The sequence below is a fragment of the Cetorhinus maximus genome, chromosome X, assembly GCF_964194155.1.
Source record: "Cetorhinus maximus chromosome X, sCetMax3.hap1.1, whole genome shotgun sequence".
Lineage (NCBI taxonomy): Eukaryota > Metazoa > Chordata > Chondrichthyes > Lamniformes > Cetorhinidae > Cetorhinus > Cetorhinus maximus.
In genome coordinates, this window is record NC_135917.1 from 13,107,434 (window position 1) to 13,129,166 (window position 21,733).

Below are 21,733 nucleotides of genomic sequence, written 5' to 3' on the forward strand. Positions count from 1 at the left end.
CAGTTGTGCCAGAGGATTGGAGGGTTGTTAATGTAACATGTCTGTTCAAAAAGGGAGAGGGCTAAATCAGGTAACTGGAGACTGCCCAGAGGACAAACATAACAGTGACTAAACTTCAAATTGGTGCTTTTGGGATATCCTCAGATTGTGAAAAGCACGATATAAATGCAAGTTCCTCCTTATCTTCCTCCATCAGAGGTCAATGTTGGGGCTGTTGTTCCTCTCATAACATATATGACCTGGCCTTGGATAGAGGGCTGCACTGTTGAAGTTTGTAGACAACACAAAAACCGGGAATGTGATTAACTATGTAGAGGGCAGTTATTGACTTCAGGAGGGTATAGACTGGTTAGTAGATTGGGTAGATAGATGTCAGATATAATTCAATGTGGAGGAACATGAAGTGATATTTTGGGAGGAAGAATGAGAGAGAATATAATGGCAAAACCTTAAGTGTAGAGGAGAAGCAGAGTGTTGGGTTCAGGGTTGCAAATTATCAAAGCAGGACAATTTGATCAATAACAGGCTTCTTGGTTTGGTAAGTAAGTGATGCTAAAGCAGGTGATGCTAAACCTGTGCAAATCATTGGTCAGGCTGCAGTGAGGAATTTGGGCCTAGTTTTGCTGCCTACTTTAGGAGGAATGTCAAGGCCATGGAGAGGGTGCAGAAGAGATTCACTAAGATACGGGGATGAGAGGCTCAGAATCAGGGCCGTCTAATATGTTTAAGAGATCTGGTGGAAGTGTTCAGATTTACCAAGGATTTTGTAAATAAGGAAAACCTTTCCGTTGGTCAGTGTGTCGGTAACTAGATGGAAGAGATTTAAAATAATCACTAAAAGAATGAAGGGAGGGGTTAGGAGAAATTATTTACCCAGTTATCAATTTAAAAAGGTGGGGGGAAAGGGCAGGGGAATGGTACTGAGAGACAGCACAAGAGTGATGGGGGAAAGAGTAAGGAAATGGCACAGTCTTTTAGGGAGAGAAGCATAGAGGCAATGGGAAAAGGGCAGATGAGACGGAGCTTTTTCAGAGATTGCAAAGGGGCAATAGGTCGAATGTCTGCCTTCATCCTTTAGAATCCTTATTTTATAATTGAATTGCTCAATGTTTTTCTCAATCTGTTCATGTTCGAACCCCTTCCCTGGAGCTGCCACAGTAATAGGAAATATTTCGTTGTCTCAGCAACTGTCGACATAAACAGAGGTTAAGGGGCATGTTGGTCATTAATCTATTAAACTGGGCCTTATTTGCAAAGGAAGGAGAGTCTTTAGGCGAAAGCATAGTGAAAGTATAGGCCATTAAAGGAGCACTTAAAGCAGGGGTAGGAACCCCCAGCCCGGGGGCTGGATGCGGCCCATTGCGCTTTTTCATCCAGCCTGTGGTGAGATTTCAAAAACAAATATCACATGCATATGACGCATACGCCTCTGCTATTTACGGAGTAAAGGTTAACAGTTACTGCAGGGCTACTTTGTTGAAATATGCAGCCAGAACTGGGGATGTGCAGCACAAACAGCTCAGACAGGAGAGTGCAGGAGGACAGTGTCCGCCTTCTCTGGATAAATGATATCCGGTCCTTTTTAAAAAAGCAGGATGGACAAACCATTCTAAGAAATGAGTTACTCGGACACTCATTGAGATGGTGCCACTAGAATTCATTTGTTGGTTATTTAGTTCCTTCGCTTTAAACAGAGATGGGAACTAATTTCAAAACTCCAAATCCCGGAGAACCAATCTGGGATCGGGACTGAAGCCAGCGATGACGCCAAGAAGCTAAAGGTTGAAACCGACACAAGCAAAAAGTGAACCACTCCTGGTCCAATCTCCCTTCAGTTTAAACTCTTGTGATGCTCTTGAATAGTCCTGGGTGAGAGGCACCCCGGTCTCTGTTGCTTACCTATCCAGGGCAATTGTTGTCATTGAGTAGATACTGGTGAACACGGCAGTGATGGGCAGGAGGTTTTGGAAGCGGCAGTAATGCAGACCGAAGCACCGGTCATTATAAACAGCATAGAATCTACAATAATGAGGCTCATTTAAGGAAAAGCAAATTCAGCCATCTCATTAAAGCAGTGAGTGCGTTGAACATTTCTGCATTCTCTCTAACAAAAAATAAGGTAAGTTGGTTTTTTTGTGTGTGTGGCCTATGACTGATTTTGTCTATGTGTGAATGGCCCTTGATAAGAAAAAGGCTCCCCACCCCTGACTTAAAGCCTTTTTGGAGAGATCAGGAGTTTCTGCGGAGGTGAATTTTGATAGCATCTATCGTGAGGCTGGGGGTTCTTAGGAAGATGAAGCGGGATCAGTAGATTGGGGTCAGCTGCAAGGGGCACAATTACCCAAAAATTACCCTCCCTCATTTCTGTGTTCGTTAAAGCCTGTCAGTTATGGTTGTCAAGTTCCTCTGGGCTACTTCCAATGACTCCATTAAAGCTGCAAGGGTATCATCAGGGTCTGGAGAGAGCACGATACTGAGTTTTTGTCTGAGCAAGCACGAATAGGACCCATCTGTATGGAGGCTGTAAAAACTGCGCATGTGCTGTACAGATGAGAGAGAATGAATGAAGCCGTTGATTAGGAGGAAGTGGACTCTGCACTTGGGGAGGTGATGGCGTAGTGGTATTGTCGCTGGACTAGTAATCCAGAGACCCCGGGTAATGCCCGGGGTCCCAGGTTCAAATCCCACCCTGGCAGGTGGTGGAATTTGAATTCAATAAAAATCTGGAACTAAATGATGACCATGAAACTATTGCTGGTTGATGTAAAAACCCATCTGGTTCACTGATGTTTAGGGAAGGAAATCTGCTGTCCTTACCTGGTCTGGCCTACATGTGACTGCAGACTCTCAGCAATGTGGTTGAATCTTAAATGCCCTCTGAAATGGCCTAGCAAGACACTCAGTTATAACAAACTGCAACAAAGTCTCAAAAAAGGAATGAAACCAGACGGACCACCCGGCATCAACCTAGGCACCGGAAATGACAATGGTGATCTCGGCCCTGTCGACCCTGCAAAGCCCTCCTTACTAACATCTGGGGACTAGTGCCAAAATTGAGAGAGCTGTCTCACAGACTAGTCAAGCAACAGCCTGACATAGTCATCCTCACAGAATCATACCTTACAGATAATGTCCCAGACACCACCATCACCATCCCTGGGTATGTCCTGTCCCACCGGCAGGACAGGCCCAACAGAGGTGGTGGCACAGTGGTATACAGTCAGGAGGGAGTTGGCCTGGGAATCCTCAACATCAACTCCAGACCCCATGAAGTCTCATGGCAAACATGGGCAAGGAAATCTCCTGCTGATTACCACATACTGCCCTCCCTCAGCTGATGAATCAGTGCTCCTCCATGTTGAACACCACTTGGAGGAAGCACTGAGGGTGACAAGGGTGCAGAATGGGGGGGACTTCAATGTCCATCACCAAGAGTGACTCGGTAGCACCACTGCTGACCGAGCTGGCCGAGTCCTAAAGGACATAGCTGCTGGACTGGGTCTGCAGCAGGTGGTGAGGGAACCAACAAGTGGGAAAAAAAATACTTGACCTCATCCTCGCCGACCTGCCTGCTGCAGCTGCATCTGTCCATGACAGTATCGGTAGGAGTGACCACCGCACAGTCATTGTGGAGATGAAGTCCCATCTTCACATTGAGGATACCCTCCACCGTGTTGTGTGGCATTACCACCGTGCTAAATGGGATAGATTTTGAACAGATCTAGCAACTCAAGACTGGGCATCCATGAGGCGCTATGGGCCATCAGCAGCAGCAGAATTGTACTTGAACACTATCTGTAACTTCATGACCCAGTATATCCCCCACTCTACCATTAACCATCAAGCCAGGGGATCAACCCTGGTTCGATGAAGAGTACAGGAGGGCATGCCAGGAGCAGCACCAGACATACCTAAAAATGAGATGTCAACCAGGTGAAGCTATAACATAGGACTAGTGTGCCAAATAGCATAAGCAGCAAGTGATAGACAGAGCTAAGTGATTCCACAACCAACGGATCAGATCTAAACTCCTGCAGTCCTGCCACATCCAGTTATGAATGGTGGCAGACAATTAAACAACTTACTGGAGGAGGAGACGCCACAAATATCCCCATCCTCAATGATGGAGGAGCCCAGCACATCAGTACAAAAGATAAGGCTGAAGCATTTGCTACAATCTTCAGCCAGAAGTGCCGAGTGGATGATCCATCTCAGCGTCCTCTGGAGGTCCCCAGTATCACAGATGCCAGTCTTCAGCCAATTCAATTCACTCCATGTGATATCAAGAAACGGCTGAAGGCACTGGATATTGCAAAGGCTATGGCCCTGACAATATTCCAGCAATAGTACTGAAGACTTGTGCTCCAGAACTTGCCGCGCCCCTAGCCAAGCTGTTCCAGTACAGCTACAACACTGGCATCTACCCAGCTATGTGGAAAATTGCCCAGGTACGTCCTGTACACAAAAAGTAGGACAAATCCAACCCAGCCAATTACCGCCTCATCAGTCTACTCTCGATCATCATTAAAGTGATGGAAGGGGTCATCAACAGTGCTATCAAGTGGCACTTGCTTAGCAATAACCTGCTCACTGATGCCCAGTTTGGGTTCTGCCAGGGCCACTCAGCTCCTGACCTCATTACAGCCTTGGTTCAAACATGGACAAAAAGAGCTGAACTCCTGAGGTGAGGTGAGAGTAACTGCCCTTGACATCAAGGCCACATTTGACCGAGTGTGGCATCAAGGAGCCCTAACAAAACTGGAGTCAATAGGAATCGGGGGTGTGGAGGGGGGGAACTCTCCGCTGGTTGGAGTCATACCTAGCACAAAGGAAGATGGTTGTGGTTGTTGGAGGTCAGTCATCTCAGCTCCAGCACATCACTGCAGGAGTTCCTCAGGATAGTGTCTTCAGCCCAACCATCTTCAGCTGCTTCATCAATGACCTTCCTTCCATCACAAGGTCAGGAGTGGGGATGTTCACTGATGATTGCACAATGTTCAGCACCATTCGCAACTCCTCAGACTGAAGCAGTCTATGTCCAAATGCAGCAAGACCTGGACAATATCCAGGCTTGGGCTGACAAGTGGAAAGAAACATTCGCACCACACAAGTGGCAGGCAATGACCATCTCCAACAAGAGAGAATCCAACTATCGCCCCTTGACATTCAATGACATTACCATCACTGAATCCCTCACTATCAACATCCTGGGAGTTACCATTGACCAGAAACTGAGCTGGACTAGCCATAGAAATACTGTGACCTGCTCTTGTAGCCAGAGGCGAGGAATCCTGTGATGAGTAACTCACCTTCTTGACTCCCCAAAGCCTGTCCACCATCTACAAGGCACAAGTCAGGAGTGTGATGGAATACTCCCCACTTGCCTGGATGAATGCAGCTCCAACAACACTGAAGAAGCTCCACACCATCCAGGACAAAGCAGCCCCGATTGATTGGCACCACATTCACAAACATTCACTCCCTCCACCACTGACGCACAGTAGCAGCAGCGTGTACCATCCACAAGATGCACTGCAGGAACTCACCAAGGCTCCTTCGACAGCACCTTCCAAACCCACGACCACTACCATCTAGAAGAACAAGGGCAGCAGATAGATGGGAACACCACCACCTGAAAGTTCCCCTCCAAGCCACTCACCATCCTGACTTGGAAATATATCGCTGTTCCTTCACTGTCACTGGGTCAAAATCCTGGAACTCCCTTCCTAACAGCACTGTGGGTGTACCTACACCACATGGACTGCAGCGGTTCAAGAAGGCAGCTCACCACCACCTTCTCAAGGGGCATCTAGGGATGGGCAATAAATGCTGACCTAGCCAGTGAAGCCCACATCCCGTGAATGAATTTTTTAAAAAAAACTCCATCTCACAGGTCATGATAGAGCAGTGGTTAGACATGGTATCAAGCCAAATTGTTTCAGCTGCTATAAGCAGTTGCTGGGTCGGGGGGTAGGGGATAGGTCAGCAGTGGCTGAAACAATTAACATACACTATCTATAAGTTAAAATAAATATTTTTAATTATACCGCATTTTCCACAACCTCAGGGTGTCCCAAAACACTTTACAACCAATGAAAAGCCACTTTTGAAGTTCAGTCACTGTTGTAATGTAGGAGATATGACAGCCAGTTTGTGCACAGCAAGCTCCCACAAACAGCAATGTGATAATGACCAACTAATCTGTTTTTGTGATGTTGACTGAGGGGCTAGGACACCAGGGAGAACTCCTCTGCTCTTCTTCAACATAGTGCCAAAGCATCTTATATGCCCACCTGAGAGAGAAGATGGGGCCTCAGTTTAATGTCTCATCCAAAAGACACCACCTCCCACAATGCGGCGCTCCCTCAGTACTGCACTGGAGTGTTAACCTTGATTTTTGTGCTCAAGTTCTAGAGTGGGACTTGAACCCACACCCTTCTAAGTTAAAGGCAAGCGTGCTATGCACTGAGCCATGGCTGACACATTGCAGTTCATACTGCAGTCCCTCCCTGCCCTGTGGCCTCTACCACTGTAGAGGAGCAACACCACCACCTCCAGGTTCCCTTCCAAGTCACATGCCACCCTAACTTGGGCATGCATTGCTGTTCCTCTGTCATTGCTGGATCATTACCCTGGACTTTGCAGCCATGATGTTGGGTAGCAATCGCCTATAGTTTCCTGTTTTCTATCTCCCTCCCTTCTTGAATAAAGGTGTTGTATTTGCTACTTTCCAGTCTAATGGAACCTTTACAGAATCTAGGGAATTTTGGAACATTAACACCAACACATCTATTACCTGATTAGTCTCCTCTTTTAAGACCCTAGGATGTAGTCCATCAGGACCTGGAGACTTGTCAGCCCACAGCTCCATCAGTTTGCTCAGTACCACTTCCCTAGTGATTGTAATTTCACCAAGTTCCCCTCTCCCTTCCACCTCCTGATTTACAGCTATTACTGGAATGTTTTTTGTATCCTCTATAATGAAGACAGAAGCAAAATATTTGTTCATTTCATCCGCCATTTCCTTATTATCTACTATTAACTCCCCATTCTCACTCTCTAGAGGACCAACACTCACTTTACTTTATTCCTTTTTAAATACCTGTAGAAACTCCTATCCATTTTTACGTTTCTAGCTAGCCTCCTCTCATACTCTAATTTCTTTCTCCTGATTAAACTTTGTTGTTCTCTGCCGTTCTTTATATTCTGATCAATCATCTGACCTGCCACTCATCTTTGCGCGGTTATATGCTTTTTCCTTACGTTTGATGCTTTCCTTTAACTTCTTTAGTTAACCACAGATGGCGGGTCCTCCCCTTAGAATGTTTCTTTATAGTAGGAATATACTTATTCTGAAATATCCCCTTAAATATCTGCCACGGATTCTCTATTGATCGATCCCTTAGTTTACTATCCCAGTTCAGCTAGCTCAGCTTTCATGTCCACATATTTGCCCTTATTTAAGTTTAAGATACTACTCTTAGACCCACTTTTCTCCCTTTCAAACTGGATGTAAAAGTTAATCATATTGTGGTTGCTGCTACCTAGGGGTGCCTTCACTCTGAGGTCATTAATTAATCCTGTCACATTACACAATATCGAGTCCAATACAAACTGCTCTCTGGTTGGTTCCAGAACATGCTGCTCTGAGAAACTACCTCTTTCTCCCTGCTATTCTGTGACCTCATTCCCCATATTACTATTATGGGCTCCTGCCTTGAATCTACCCTTTGATTTGCCACATCTGCCCAAGCTTGATCCTGCCTCCCCCCACCCCCCCCCTCCACCCTGTTTAGTTTAAAGCCCTCTCTACTTCCCTAGTTATGCAATTTGCAAGAACATGTGTCCCAGCACTACCCAGGTGTAGACCATCCCAACGGTACAGCCCCCACTTTCCCCAGTATTGGTGCCAGTGCCCACAAATCAGAACCCACTTCTCCCACACCAGTCTTTGAGCCACGTATTCCTCTCTCTAATCTGATTTGCCCAATGCCAATTTTCACGTGGCTCAAGTAATAATCCAGAGATGATTATCTTTGAGGCTCTGCTTCTTAATTTTGGTACCTAGCTCCTCATACTGACTATGCAGAACCTCCTTCCTTGTCCTGCTTATATTATTGGTACCTACATGGACCGCAACAACTGGATCCTTCCCCTCCCACTGTAAGTTCCTCTCCAGCCCTGACACTTCCGAACCCTGGCAGCAGGCAGGCAACATGGCCATCTGGGCTCTTGCTCTATGCTACAGAGGAACAATGTCAATCCCCCTCAGTATACTATCCCCTACTACCGCTACATTCCTGTTTGCTCCCCCCACTTGAACGGCTTCCTGTACTATGGTGCCATGGCCAACCTGCTCATCCACCTTGCAGACCTTGCTTTCATCCACACAGGTTGTGAGCACCTCAAACTTGTTTGACAGTTGCAAAGTTTGAGGCTCCTCCACTATTGCCTGCTTGACCCCATTACCTGCCTCACTCACGGTCACATCCTCCTGTCCCTCACTGCTGACCAAAACAGATGACCCTATTCTAAGAGGTGCGACCATCATCTAGAACAAAGTGTCCAGGTGTTTCTCCCCCTCCCTTATGCTGCGCAGTGTCTGCATTTTGGCTTCCAGATCAATAATCCTGATCTGGAATTCCTCACGCTGCTTACACTTCCTGCAGACGTGTTTGTCCTGGATCGCCTTGGTGTCCAAAAGCTCCCACATTCCGCAGCTATAACATAACACCTGTCCTGCCATTGTTACTAATGTTATTTAGTTAACTTAAGTTAATTGAGTAATTAAATTAGAATAATTCCTATCTATGCCACACCTCTTTTCCACTGTGCACCGAATTCCCACGCGAACCTAATTCGCTACTCACTCATTTTCCGTCTCCCTCTGGCATAGTCACCTGTCTCCTCGCATACCCCTTACTGATCATGTGGTTTGAAAAGCCTGTCTCCTTTATAGACCCTCTGATGAGTTACTAGCTAGTTTAGCTTCCTGCCGCAGTAATTAACACATTTGAACCAACTGTTTTCAGATGATTGACAAGATAACTGCCATTCCTGGCAATTCTCTGTTTAACAAGCTAACCTAACTTGCAGGTTAGTGCTATGCCAGACCTTGTTTCTTAACATATAGTTAAAACTGAAAAGAACTTAACAGAACTTACCATGTGAACCTAATTCACTACTCACTCGGTCTCCATCTCACTCTGACATAGTCGCCTGTCTCCTCATATGCCCCTTACTGATATGGACAATGCCAAGTCACATGTATTGGAAGTTGTGTTGCTCTCCAGCAAGCTTATCAGTGTTCTACACGGGTTTGGCTGGTTAAACTCGAGCAGTACCCCAACATGCACGTGGGGATCCTCAAACATGGCTCTGCCTAATGATCTGTAGACTTTGGTAACTGATTTCTGCCTACGAAGAGAATGTGTCTCAGTGCCTCTATCTCAAGCAAACAGACACGTTACCTGTGTGGATTTCTTGGAAGCATGATTTGGAGGCTCTTGAGTGTTTTGAAAGCTTTCTGTCCATGTTAGGCATCTGGTTGATTTCCCCCCAAGAATCTGTGTAAGTATCAGTATGTAAGGCCTACATTACAGTGTGCTATGTCAGGATTGTGTGCAGGTCAGTATATGAATCTTACAGATATCAAAAACAAAATGTTAATGTATGGTGTAAAGCACTGTATGAGTGTTACATTTTCACTGTGTACAATCTGTACTGTGCAAAATTTGAAGTCTTTTGGAACTCATGAAAAAGATGGTAAACCTTTTAAAATGATGTGGAGCTGTGTTCAGTTGGTTGCTACATGCCAATCTTGGCACTTTGCTGAAACATTCCAAGCTAGTTATTGCACTTCACTTCCTGCTGGGTTGGCTTGATCTGATTGCCTGTTTGTGCTGAATCCACCTTACACTTCCCTCCCTCCGTTTGCTGTTTTTTTTTCCCCGTCTAATTGATTTTTTTTTCTATTTGCTGCAGGGAACGTGGCTTCTGCAGAGAACTCCGAGTGTGGGCTGGTTCCATTCACCATGGCTCCTGACCAGGAAAAGAAAGAGTTGACAGGTAAAGCCATTGTTTGTATCCTGCAAATGTCCATGACTCATTTGTGCTTGATCTCCCTCTGCCTCTGGGGCAATCTGAGGAAATATTTCAGAACTTTCTACAGAAGCATTTAGTGTGCTCGTGCTCTCACTCTCTCCTGTGCTCTCCCTCCCCTGCTGGGTTCATTCCGAAACAGTGAGCAACAGCTGACAATCTGGGGCTGTCTTGTCTTGCTGGTGGCAATGACTTGCGTTCCACAACACCATCAACTCTACTGTTCCTCACTTCAACCTGCACAATGTTGCAAGTACCTGCACTGTTCACCAGTGTGGTTCTAGCAGTCACAATGTTTCTTTATCTCTGTCTTTTAGATCAGAAGAGTATATACCCTTACCCATGTTAGACCAGGCCTTTCTGACCTTTTTGTAAGACTATTTTTGTTGTCTTATAGTCTTAAAGTTGTCTTACAGTCGTTTGCCAGTAGCAAAGTATTCACATAGCTTCTCTAGCTTCATTTTGTTGTTTGCTTCTTAAAACCAGCTGTAAACCACATTGTACGGAGACACTTTTGATTCCTGGTCTGGACTTGTAACTGTTGCACATCTGACCCACAACTAAAAGTTCCCACAGGCTCCTCTTACAAACTGAAAGGACTAGAAGAAGTTAGTCATCTTGAATTCCTTTCCCCTCTGACCAATTTCTTTTCCCTCCAAATAACTTGCTGAGGAGTTCAGTTCCATGGACACCAGCAGCCCATGGGAGCTCAGGAGTTCACATGACGATTCCTCATGTTAATTTAAGTGGTGAATGTTGGTTTTGCTACAGCACTCTGCACCACCCCAGATCAGCACAGACCTTCATGGTTTGAATGGCTGAACCAGTCACTGGATAAACACTCAGGGCTTCCCCCACCAGTGGCCCTTTGTGTTGGAGGAATGACTGCAAGTACCATGGAAAGAGGAATAAAAAAACCCTAGCAGTAATTAAATATTGACCCACCGCCACAAATTCTGTTCCCTAGCTAATGACGCCATTCCCCTCCATGTGGACCATCTGAGGCAGAACCAGGCTATTCCCAATCTTGGTGTTATACTCGAGATGAACTTTCATCCATATATCTGTGCCATCACCAAGACCACCTATTTCCACCTCCATAACAGCACCCGACTCTGCCGTGCCCCAACTCATCAGCTGCTGAAACCCTCATCCATGCATTTGTAATCTCTCAACTTTAACTATTCTAACGCATTCCTGGCCAGCCTCCCACATTTTATCCATCACAAACTTGAGGTAATCTAAAACTCTGCTGCCCATGCCCTAACTTGTGCCAACCCCTGTTCCTTCACTACCCATTTGTTTACTGACCTAGGAGGGTTGTATGACTGGAGGAGATTACAGAGATAGGGAGAGGCCAGCCCATGGAAGGATTTGAAAACAAAGATGTGAATTTTAAAATCAAGACTTTGCTTGATCAGGAGCCAATGTAGGTCAGTGAGCACAGGGGTGTTGGGGAATGTGACTTGGTGCAAGTTAGGACACGGGCAGCAGCATTTTGGATGACCTCCAGTCCAATGAGGGTAGAATGTGGGACATCAGCCAGCAGTGCGTTGGAATAGTCGGGTCTAGAGGCAGACTTGCATTTCTATAGGACCTTTCATGACCTCAGGGTGTCCCAAGGTACTTTATAATCAATGAAGTATTTTTGAAATGTAATAAAGAGAAGCAGCAGCATATTTACACACAGCAAGATTCTACAAGCAGCAATGTGATGATGACCAGAGCAATCTGTTATAACCGATGCAGTTGGTAAAGGGGAGTTATTTAAGAACCCCAGAGGGAAACTTTAAACAAATCATGACCTATAACTTTTAGTGTTATGTTTGAGATGTGACTCTAAATTCAGGAATCAGACCACCAGTTCTTGAGGCTTTACATTAAACTAAATGAAACATTTATTTAATTTACACAGGTTAAAATATATATACACATGGCTACAAATTACTACTATCATAACTTTTAACAAATTCCCAAACTAATCTCCATTAAGGCAACAGCAACCCATAGACTTAACCAGACACCAGGCAAAGCATTTTCACCGTACAAATTCAAAATGAAGTTCTTTTCACTTTGGTTCCTGTGGAGCTAGTTGGAGTCTTGCAGCTGCCTTTTGCCTCTGTTTTGCACACACATAACGGCTGTCTTGTTATACCTACCATTACTGATTGAATGCAAATTCTCATTGTCTCACCAGCCTCTTTGAACATCACCTTTTACCAATGAAACCCCTTTCATGCTAAATAAGTGTCAGTTTTCACCCTACCTCTTGAGTGCTCTATTCAAAAAATGCAAATGCACGCTCTCTTACATATCAAAACCAGCACACATCAAAGCACCCAGACTAGCTGGTTTTAATCCAATTGAGACACACCCACAGACTAAACCTCTATTTTAAAAGAAAATTATTTTCCAGTAAATAACATATATACATTATGACACAATCCCAAACTAATCCCACCATCCCACTCTCTCCTCCCTAGCCCTGCGTCAATCGCAAACTAATCCCACTGCACCACTCTCCCCATAGCCCTGTATCAATCCCCAAACTAATCCCACTGCCCTGTGCTCTCTCCATCACCCTGTACTAATCCCACTGTCCCATTCTCCCCCCCTTAGCCCTGTATCAATCCCAAACTAATCCCACTGCCCTGCACTCCCCCCAAAGTCCAGTCTCCTCTTCTGCTTGAGATATTTACTCTTGGCTTAACGAAGACGACCCCCAACTGGATGGCGGGCAGGGTGGGGGTCTGAGGGGGCACATTGAGGTTTATTCTGGGGACAGGTGGCTCATGTGATGTCAGCCCTAGTGGTTAGGAAATTCCTTGGATCTGCCTCACCAGATTTAGGTGCAGTCGACTGAATTTCCACTGCACGTTGAGTATGTAATGCAGGTGAAGTGGGAGCAGACCTGAGGAATTCCCTAAATGTGAACTTTAATAGAATGTTTAGATTCATTACACATTTGAGCTTGAAGATGGAGCAGAATTAAAACAGTTAAGATGATGAAACGACTAAAGTATTCTAGGTTACTCGCAATATTTACAGTAACAATTATTGCAAAAGTACTGAGGGAGCACGTATGGGATGTCCAAAGAAAAGGGCTCAGCAAAAAAAGTTTGGGAATCATTGTCTTAAAACTCTCTGCCTCAACTACTCTGTGGGAATGCATTGAACACTTTGCAACCTTCTGTATAAAGGCTTTTCTCCTCACTTCTCTCTTCACTCAATGCTAATTTTACATTACTGATATAGAGCCTGTAGAGAGTGTGCAGAGGAGATTTACAAGGATGATTCCAGGAATGTGTGGGTTTACATATCAGGAAAGGATTGACAGGCTGGGTCACTTTTCTCTTGGAAAAGGAAGGCTGAGGGGTGACCTAATGGAGGTCTTTAAAATTTTGAAAGGTTTTGATCGAGTGGATACAGAGAGAATGTTTCCTCTTGTGGGGAAGAGCAGAACTAGAGGCCATCAGTATAAGATAGTCACCAAGAAACCCAATAGGGAATTCAGGAGAAACTTCTTTATCCAGAGAGTGGTGAGAATGTGGAACTCACTACCTCAGGAAGTAGTTGAAGTGAATCGTATAGATGTATTTAAGGGGAAACTAGACAAGAATATGAGGGAGACGGGAATAGAGGGTGACAATGGGAGATTTAGATGAGGAAAGACGGGAGGAGGCTCAAGTGGAGCATAAACACCAGTATGGACTGGATGGGCCGAATGGCCTGGATGTGTCATATATCCTGTATACTCACCTTGTTGCTGGCTCTCAACCTGAGGAGATGGTATTTTCCTTTGTCACCCTGTCAAAAACCTGTTGTAATTTTGTAAAAAACCTTTAATTAAATCTCCTCTTACCCTTTTGTTTTCCAGTGGAATTGTCCCAGTATCTGGTCTCTTCTCATAATGATAGATTCACTAACCTGGGGAGGACATTATAGCCACTAAGAGAACAGTGACGATTACCAGGAATGGAAGGTTCTAGTTAGGATAAGGTCCCCACTTTCTAGTCAGTGGATCCATCCCCACCTCCAACTATCTGCTCAGGCTGAACCAGACCATGTGAAGCCTTTGTGTTGTATTGAATCCAGAGTTGAGCTTTATACTCCTGCCCTTTCCTAAACCAAGACTGCATATCTTTATGCCCACAATATTGTCTGCCTGCCTCTACATCAGCCCCACAGTGGTTGAAAGCCCTACTTGTGTTCTGTTTCTTCAATGCCCACCCTGCAGGCTTGCCATTCTCCACAAGCTCCTAATTGTTGAAAACTCTGGCACCCATGTCCTGTCCTGCTCATCCTTCACTTCCGTCTTCACACCTTTTCCTTGAACACTTGACACTTAAAAATCCCGATTCTCAAATCCCTTCGTGGCCCAATCGATCTTTACACCTTCCACCCTGTGACTTTCAATCTTCTGAATCTGACCGTTTGGTGTAATGCCCCCACTCCCCTTGCCCCACCATTGGTTTTCAGCAAATGTCAGCCTTTATCTTTGCAACTCCCTGCCTAAACTCCTCTATTTCTTGCTCCAACTTCAAGATTCTCTTTCAAAATTGAATTTTTCAATCAAGCTTCTGGTCATCTTGTGACTCTCGCACCATGGTTTGTTCATATTCCCTGTTTTTTAATTTTCTTTCCCCCTCCCCCCTCCCCTTCTCCAGTGCCTTAGGATATTTTCTACATGAAAGGCCCAGTATAAATGTGTGTTGTTGTATGATTCCTAAATATAGGACAGGAACAGTTATTTTCATTCAGTTTAGTAAACCTAAAATGATTGCTGTAGAAAAAAAGGATGCGGTTTATATTGCGGAATTTGTGGTCCTTGCCTTATTTTGGTTTGCTCACCCTTTTTTAAGTTAGAATCACCCATCCTAGTTTTTGTCTCCTCCATTCGTGTACACAGAAAACAGCTACTTCACCGAGGCTGCCGTAATTTTTACAACACCCAGATCCTCAGTGCTGTCCAATATTGTAGATACAGTCTCAACCAACCTGGAAAATCCACACCATAGACTTTTATAACATATGACAGCTCCGCTTCCTTCAGATACAGTTTGTCGTTTAAAAAAAATAACAGTTTAGCCAGTCACCGTTCCTTTATAAAGCTCAGTTCAGGAAAGTGGGGTCACCACTGTTCTGGTCAAATGATCTTTGCTTTCTGCACTGACCCAGAGATGTCCCTTAGACTGATACAGGTGGCTGCGTTAGTTGGAAAGTTACAATTGTAGAAGGCATAGTTATCACATTGTCCTTTAACAGTTCAGGACATGGTGGTACAGTGGGTTATCACACTGTCCTTTCACACTCTGGGACTGGGTGTTACAGTGGGATACACACAGTCATTTCCTGCTTTGGGCCTGGGGTTGACTGTCTTGCTAAATGTTTCTGTTAGTAGTAAAAGTTGAATATTAATTCTGTCAGGTAAATCCTTTATGTATTTGATGTATTGAGCATAATTTGTGACAGAATGGGAGCCTCATGGCTACTGTACTGGTCTAGCATCCCAACGAGTCGAGAGATCATATTCCACTCTGCTAAATTGTGGAACTGAATTCGATGAATCAGGCAAATTGTGGGCTGACACCAGAAAGATGATGAACGCTGCCATGTTATTGTTAAAAGGTTACCTCTGTATAAGAGAACTTGCTGCCCCTTAAGTCTTGCCTAAAGGTGGCTCTTATCCCACACTACATGGTTGACTCTTCATATCCTGAGGATGGGCAATTAGTGTTGCTTTGCTAATGTCGTCCACATTTCCTGCAGTTTAAAAAGGGTGCTGATTGAGATCTGACCGAGACCGTTCAAAATGCCTTCAATCACTTTTTCCTTCTCTTTTCAGAAACGCAACAGGAACCTGATGGCGCAGCTAACCTTCACTTTCGGTACAGCACCATCACTCCACCAGCATCTCCCGATCCAACAGAGGAGAGCTCGCAAACCTATCTAGATGAGAAGATCCCAATCCCAGATGATAGTTCGGTGAGAATTTTTTTGCATCCTAGTAGTGAAAAAGGCTTCTGAGGTATCTGGCAAAAGAACAAAAAGACAATTTTTCTCCCTGCTCTTCCTCTGAAGGCACTAGCTCTTGCTGGGGTATGAGTGCATAGTCACTTAGTCACCCTCTGCAATCTCAAAGTAACCATTCATCAGATGTTGCTCTTGAGATTGAGCCTTAACAGGCTATTTGACTGCAGGAACAACAGATCCCATCCCAATGCTTTCCTGATCTGAATGGGTGAGTCATAATAAGACGAAGGACAGAACCATTACTCAGCCAGAATCTCCCAGCCCTTGGAAGAGAGCCACCAAATCCATCTGGACCAGCCTGGCTGTGATCAGCTAATTAGCACAGACCAGGGATAGAATCTGGGCCCTCACTGGTTTATGTAGCTGCGCAGTGCACCGGATATTGCATATACTCGGTAAGATGTTGGAGACGACTCCACTTTCAAAGGTGAAATGCGTATTAGAGACATGGTACAAAGGGACCATTATGAGGATATAAATTAAACTGTATTGTCGGGTAAAAGTTCTCAAATGTTTGAGTTAAGCGCTCTCCGTTTCTGTTACTTGATCTCCTTACCGGCTTCTTGGCTTCTTAGCTTCTTATTGTTCTTTGTTTAATGTTCCTTCCTAACAGGTGAAACGTTTGATGAAACAGGTTACTGTTATTCGAGTAACCCAGATCTTTTCCCACTGTTACTTTCTTTGAGGGCACAGTAGGTTTAATGCCATGCCTGGTGATGGAAAGTTGAAAGAGGGTCAACCCCCTCTTGTGAATTCGGTCATCCAATACATGAATCCTGCAGATCTGCAGTATTCTAGGGTACAAGCAATCCTTGCCCTACCAGCCTGGGTAGAGCCCTCATGGAGGGCTGGGATTCTTCCCACTTGGTTCAAATAACCCTGCAAGCCAATGCCGCATAAGGTGGGATGGCCCTGTTTGGACAAAATAGGAAGCAGCTCTGGTCTGCTGTGTGATTCCAATTGGTTAAACTTCAGAAGAGACGAGCAGAGGTCCGACAGGGGGTGTGCAGATTTAAATGCAGCTTGATTTGGGGATTTTTAAACATTGTGCTGGGTTTCCACCCAGCTGACCAAACAAATACTGTATCACCTTCATTTGCACAATATGATCTGACGATATGGCTCTAATAAGACTGTTGCTTTGGCCTAATGGAAGCACCCTTCACTCTTAAGTCACAAGATTGTGGGTTCAAGTCCCACGCCAGGTCTTGTATGTGCAATCTAGGCTGGCACTCCAGCGCTGCACTGAGAGATTGCTGCACTGTTGGAGGTGCCGTCATGCGGTTGAACTCAGGACCCATCTTCCTGTCCAGTTTCTGCTTAAAGAAGAGCGAAAAGTTCTTCTGGTGATCTAGCCAACAATTCCTCCCTGTAATATTGGGAAGAATGTTGGCCAAGACACCAGGGAAACTCAGCCAAACACAGATTGGGTAGTCGTTGATCTTAAACACCCCATCCTGCAACCATCTTTGTTGACTTGATATAAGAATAGACTGCTAGAAACCCAGCGTGTCTAAGCAACTGCTCTTTCTTTTTATCTGTAGACTCGATTTAGCTTTCGGAAGCTCTGGGCCTTTACAGGACCTGGGTTTCTGATGAGTATTGCTTATCTGGATCCAGGAAACATTGAATCTGACCTCCAGTCTGGAGCTGTGGCAGGATTTAAGGTACATCCTTCACCCTTTTTGGAACATCTCCCCGTTGTGTAAATGGTTTTCACTTGTATAAAATTCTGTGCACAAAAAACGGTCTGATCTTAAGCTTCTACACTGAAGATCAAAGTAGGTGATGAATTGTGTTTTCCGACCCACACAATGCTGGTTTTCTGCCCTGAATGTTAGCCAAATGCTTTGTTTGAGGAGTATGCCAACAATATTCAGTGATGCAAGGTCAGTACTGTACCTACCCCGCTAATATCCTGCTCACGTGACACAACTTTAAAATCTTTACATGTGTGGTGTAAGAATTTTCCAAGTTGACCGATAACCTTTTGGAGTATTATGAAGTCCTTGCGTCTATCTGTAGCCACTTTTTGAGAGCGAAGCAGTGTTTGTAGGATGTCGCCGTGAATGCATTCATGCGTAACTTGGCTTGTTCTTTCTGTGCAGCTGCTTTGGATCTTGCTGACAGCTACCGTTATAGGACTGCTGCTACAGCGACTAGCTGCCCGCTTAGGTGTGGTAACTGGGATGCATCTCGCCGAGGTCTGCCACAGGCAGTATCCTAAGGTTTGTGTTGTGGTTCTAAAGTTCACCTGAAAATACATTTCACAACGGGCATCTGTATGATATGAGAACTTTAAAGGAAACCCAATAAACCTTACTGATAGATTAAGCCACCTACCCATCTCTTCACCATAACCCTCTATTGGTGGTTTCACCTTATTTGCCCACTCAATATTGATTAAATAAAGATCTGCCCTGGACTCTATTTTATTATTAACCTGCTTAAACATAAATGTTACTACCAATTAAAAGCAATACACTAAATGTCATATGAACAGGTAAATACAGTGTAACATCAATATCTGTGCCCAGGACACACACGTGATGAATCTTTCTCCTAGAAATGGCCTCAGAGTGATGAATCACCCAAGCACTCTGCCTAACTAGGCGCTTGGCTTTCTTTACATTGGATTTTTCTTTTTGGCTTGCAAAATAGTCTCCCCCTTTGCGGCCATCTGCTGAGCTAAGCAATGCTAGAGAGATAAAAACAAAAAGCTAAAAGCTACTGCGGATGCTGGAAATCCAAAACAAAAACAGAATTACCTGGAAAAACTCAGCAGGTCTGGCAGCATCGGCGGAGAAGAAATCAGTTAACGTTTCGAGCCTTCATGGCCCTTCGGCAGAAAGATGTTGATGCTAGAGAGATGTTGATCCTAATTCTTATCTTATCTCAGACATTTTATTTATTGGGCCTGGAGGTATCTTAGAATCACAGAATGGTTACAGCACAGAGGGAGGCCATTCGGCACATTGTGCCTATGCTGACCCACACCTGTGTGAAGGAGCAGTTCACCCAGTGCCACTCCCCTGCCTTTTCCCTGTAACCCCGCAAATTTTTCCTTTTTAGATAATTCAATCCCATTTTGAAAGCCTTGATTGAATTGGCCTCCATCACACTCTCAGGCAGCGTATTCCAAATCCTAACCACTTGCTGCGAGAATGTTTCTCCTCCTGTCTCTATTGCATTTTTTTTTTTGTCAATCACCTTAACTGTTCCCTCTGATTCCACCAATGGGAACAGTTTCTCCCTCTCTACTCTGTCCAGACCCCTCATGGTTTTGAACACCTCTATCAAATCTCCTCTTAAACTTCTCTTCTGCAAGGAAAAATGTCCCAACTTCTCCAATCTATCTACATAACGAAAAGTGCTCATCTCTGGAACCATTCTCGTGAATCTTTTCTGCACCCTCTCTGATGCCTTCACATCCTTCCTAAAGCAGGATGTCCAGATTGACACACTACTACTCCAGTTGATGTCAAACCAGTGCTTCGTCCAGGTTTATCATAACCTCCTTGCTCTTGTACTCTGCCCTTATGAATCAATCCTAGGATCCTCTATGCTTTAATAACCACTCTCTCAACCTATCCTGCCATCTTCAATGATTTATGCACATGTGCATCCAGGTCCCTCTGCTCCTGCACCCCCTTTAGAATTGTACCCTTTATATTGTCTCTCCACATTCTTCCTACCAAAATGAATCACTTCACACTTCTCTGCATTAGATTTCACCTGCCATTTGTCTGCCCATTCCACCAACCTGTCTGTCCTTTTGAAGTTCTACACTATCCTCTTCATGGTTCATAACGCTTCCAAGTTTCATGTTGAAATCTCTCCACTCGGGTTTATACCCCTGTCACAGCATCGAAACAGCATGAATCAAAGTCACAAATGACTTCCGCTGTGAATATGGTTCATATCCCTCCTTGACCATTTTGCATAGCATGGTTGACTACACCAATATCTAGCTCAGGGGGGTTGCCTTTGCCAGCTTCCAGTCTTGCCTATCCCATCATTGCCAGAACATGTCCAGCAATGGCTTCACTCTTTGCTCCCACCCTGTTACCCCCAGAATTACCCATGGATCTATCCTTGTCCACCTCCACTTTTTGCATCTATTTGCTGCCCCTCGGTGACATCAATTGCAGACATAGAGTAAGGTTCCGCATGTACGCTGATGATGACCCAGATCTATCTTGCCCACCCCGCCACCCCCAAATTGAGTCTGTGTTGTCAGGCCGCTTGTCCAATATCCATTGTTGGATGAGCCACAATGTTTCCCAGTTAAGCATTGGAAAGGTTGCAACCATCATCTTTGGCCCCTGCCAAAAGCTGTGTATCCTCGCCACCGCTGATTACACGCTCCCTGCCCTTTGTCTGAGGTTGAACTAGAACATTCACAATATCAGTGTACTATTTTGCCCATATCCTAACTCCAACCAAGTCCCCGTTCATTGGTTCCTCATCCCCTGATGCTTCGATTTTAAAAATTCTCATCCTTGTTTTCAAATACCTCGATGACCTAGCCCCCTCCCTATCTCTGTAATCTCCTCCAGCCCTCAGAGATATCTGCACTCCTCTAATTCTGACCTTTTGCATATCCCTGTTTTTAGTGTTCCACCATTGGTGACCGTGCTTTTGGATGCCAAGCCCCATAGCTCTGGAATTCTCTCCCTAAACCCCTCTATCTCTCCTTCCTTTAAGACCCTCCTTAAAACTTACCTCTTTGACCAAGCTTTTGGTCACCCACTATAACCCCTCCTTTAGTTCAGGGTCCATTTTTCATTTGATTACACTTCAGAAAGTGCATTTTTTATGTTAAAGGTGCTTTATGCATGCTAGTTGTTTTTGCAATAGTATATGTATTGTGAATGTTGCAGGTCCCTCGAATTGCTCTGTGGCTAATGGTGGAACTAGCAATCATTGGCTCAGACATGCAGGAAGTGATTGGATCAGCTATAGCTATTAACCTGCTGTCTGTTGGAAGGTAAAGTACAATCACTAATTACTACTCCATTATTAGGAGCTATCATATCAAATAAAGCAAAACTAGCATCAAAACGTGAATAACGTTGGGCCCTTGAAGGTTTTCCTTTTCTGCATTTGTATATAACCTGAGGACGACTTGGCCCGGTTTGGTATGGTTTAGTTTGCTCCAGACCAATTTGTTTTGAATCATTTCTTCCAAGGAATGAATGACACAGCAGGTCACCACGAGTCCTGGATTCAGGGAAAGCCACAATGGACGTCTCCTTTGCAAGGGTCCTACGTGAAATGGGTTTGGGCAGTCTTAACCCAGTTCCTCATGGACTGAACCTACAGTGCAAGACTGTACGAATTAAGCAGAACTATAAAAAATCAAGGGAATAGATGGTGTGGGAAATGGAAATAAATGTTTCAGTGGTGCAGGAATGAATACATTTGTGATTTGGGGCTGAAATAAGCTGATGAGACAGACTAGAGGGAGCTTTACTGTGCCATGTGCTGTACCTGCCCTGGGAGTGTTTGATGGGGACAGTGTAGAGGGAGCTTTACTCTGTATCTAACCCCGTGCTGTACCTGTCCTGGGAGTGTTTGATGGGGACAGTGTAGAGGG

General features: G+C 44.7%; 1 protein-coding gene across 4 annotated transcripts in view; it reads left to right on the top strand.

Annotated features, from left to right (window-relative positions):
* The window catches only part of LOC144672633 (natural resistance-associated macrophage protein 2-like), a 184,811-nt gene that overhangs the window by 20,631 nt on the left and 142,447 nt on the right, over positions 1-21,733 (top strand). For all 4 annotated transcript variants that reach the window (XM_078534484.1, XM_078534483.1, XM_078534485.1 and 1 more), the window contains exons 2-6: positions 9,985-10,068; positions 15,947-16,086; positions 17,679-17,801; positions 18,243-18,362; positions 21,018-21,124. In XM_078534484.1, the coding sequence (XP_078390610.1) occupies positions 10,035-10,068; positions 15,947-16,086; positions 17,679-17,801; positions 18,243-18,362; positions 21,018-21,124 (524 nt within the window). In that variant the 5' untranslated portion in view covers positions 9,985-10,034. The remainder of the gene's footprint in view (positions 1-9,984; positions 10,069-15,946; positions 16,087-17,678; positions 17,802-18,242; positions 18,363-21,017; positions 21,125-21,733) is intronic.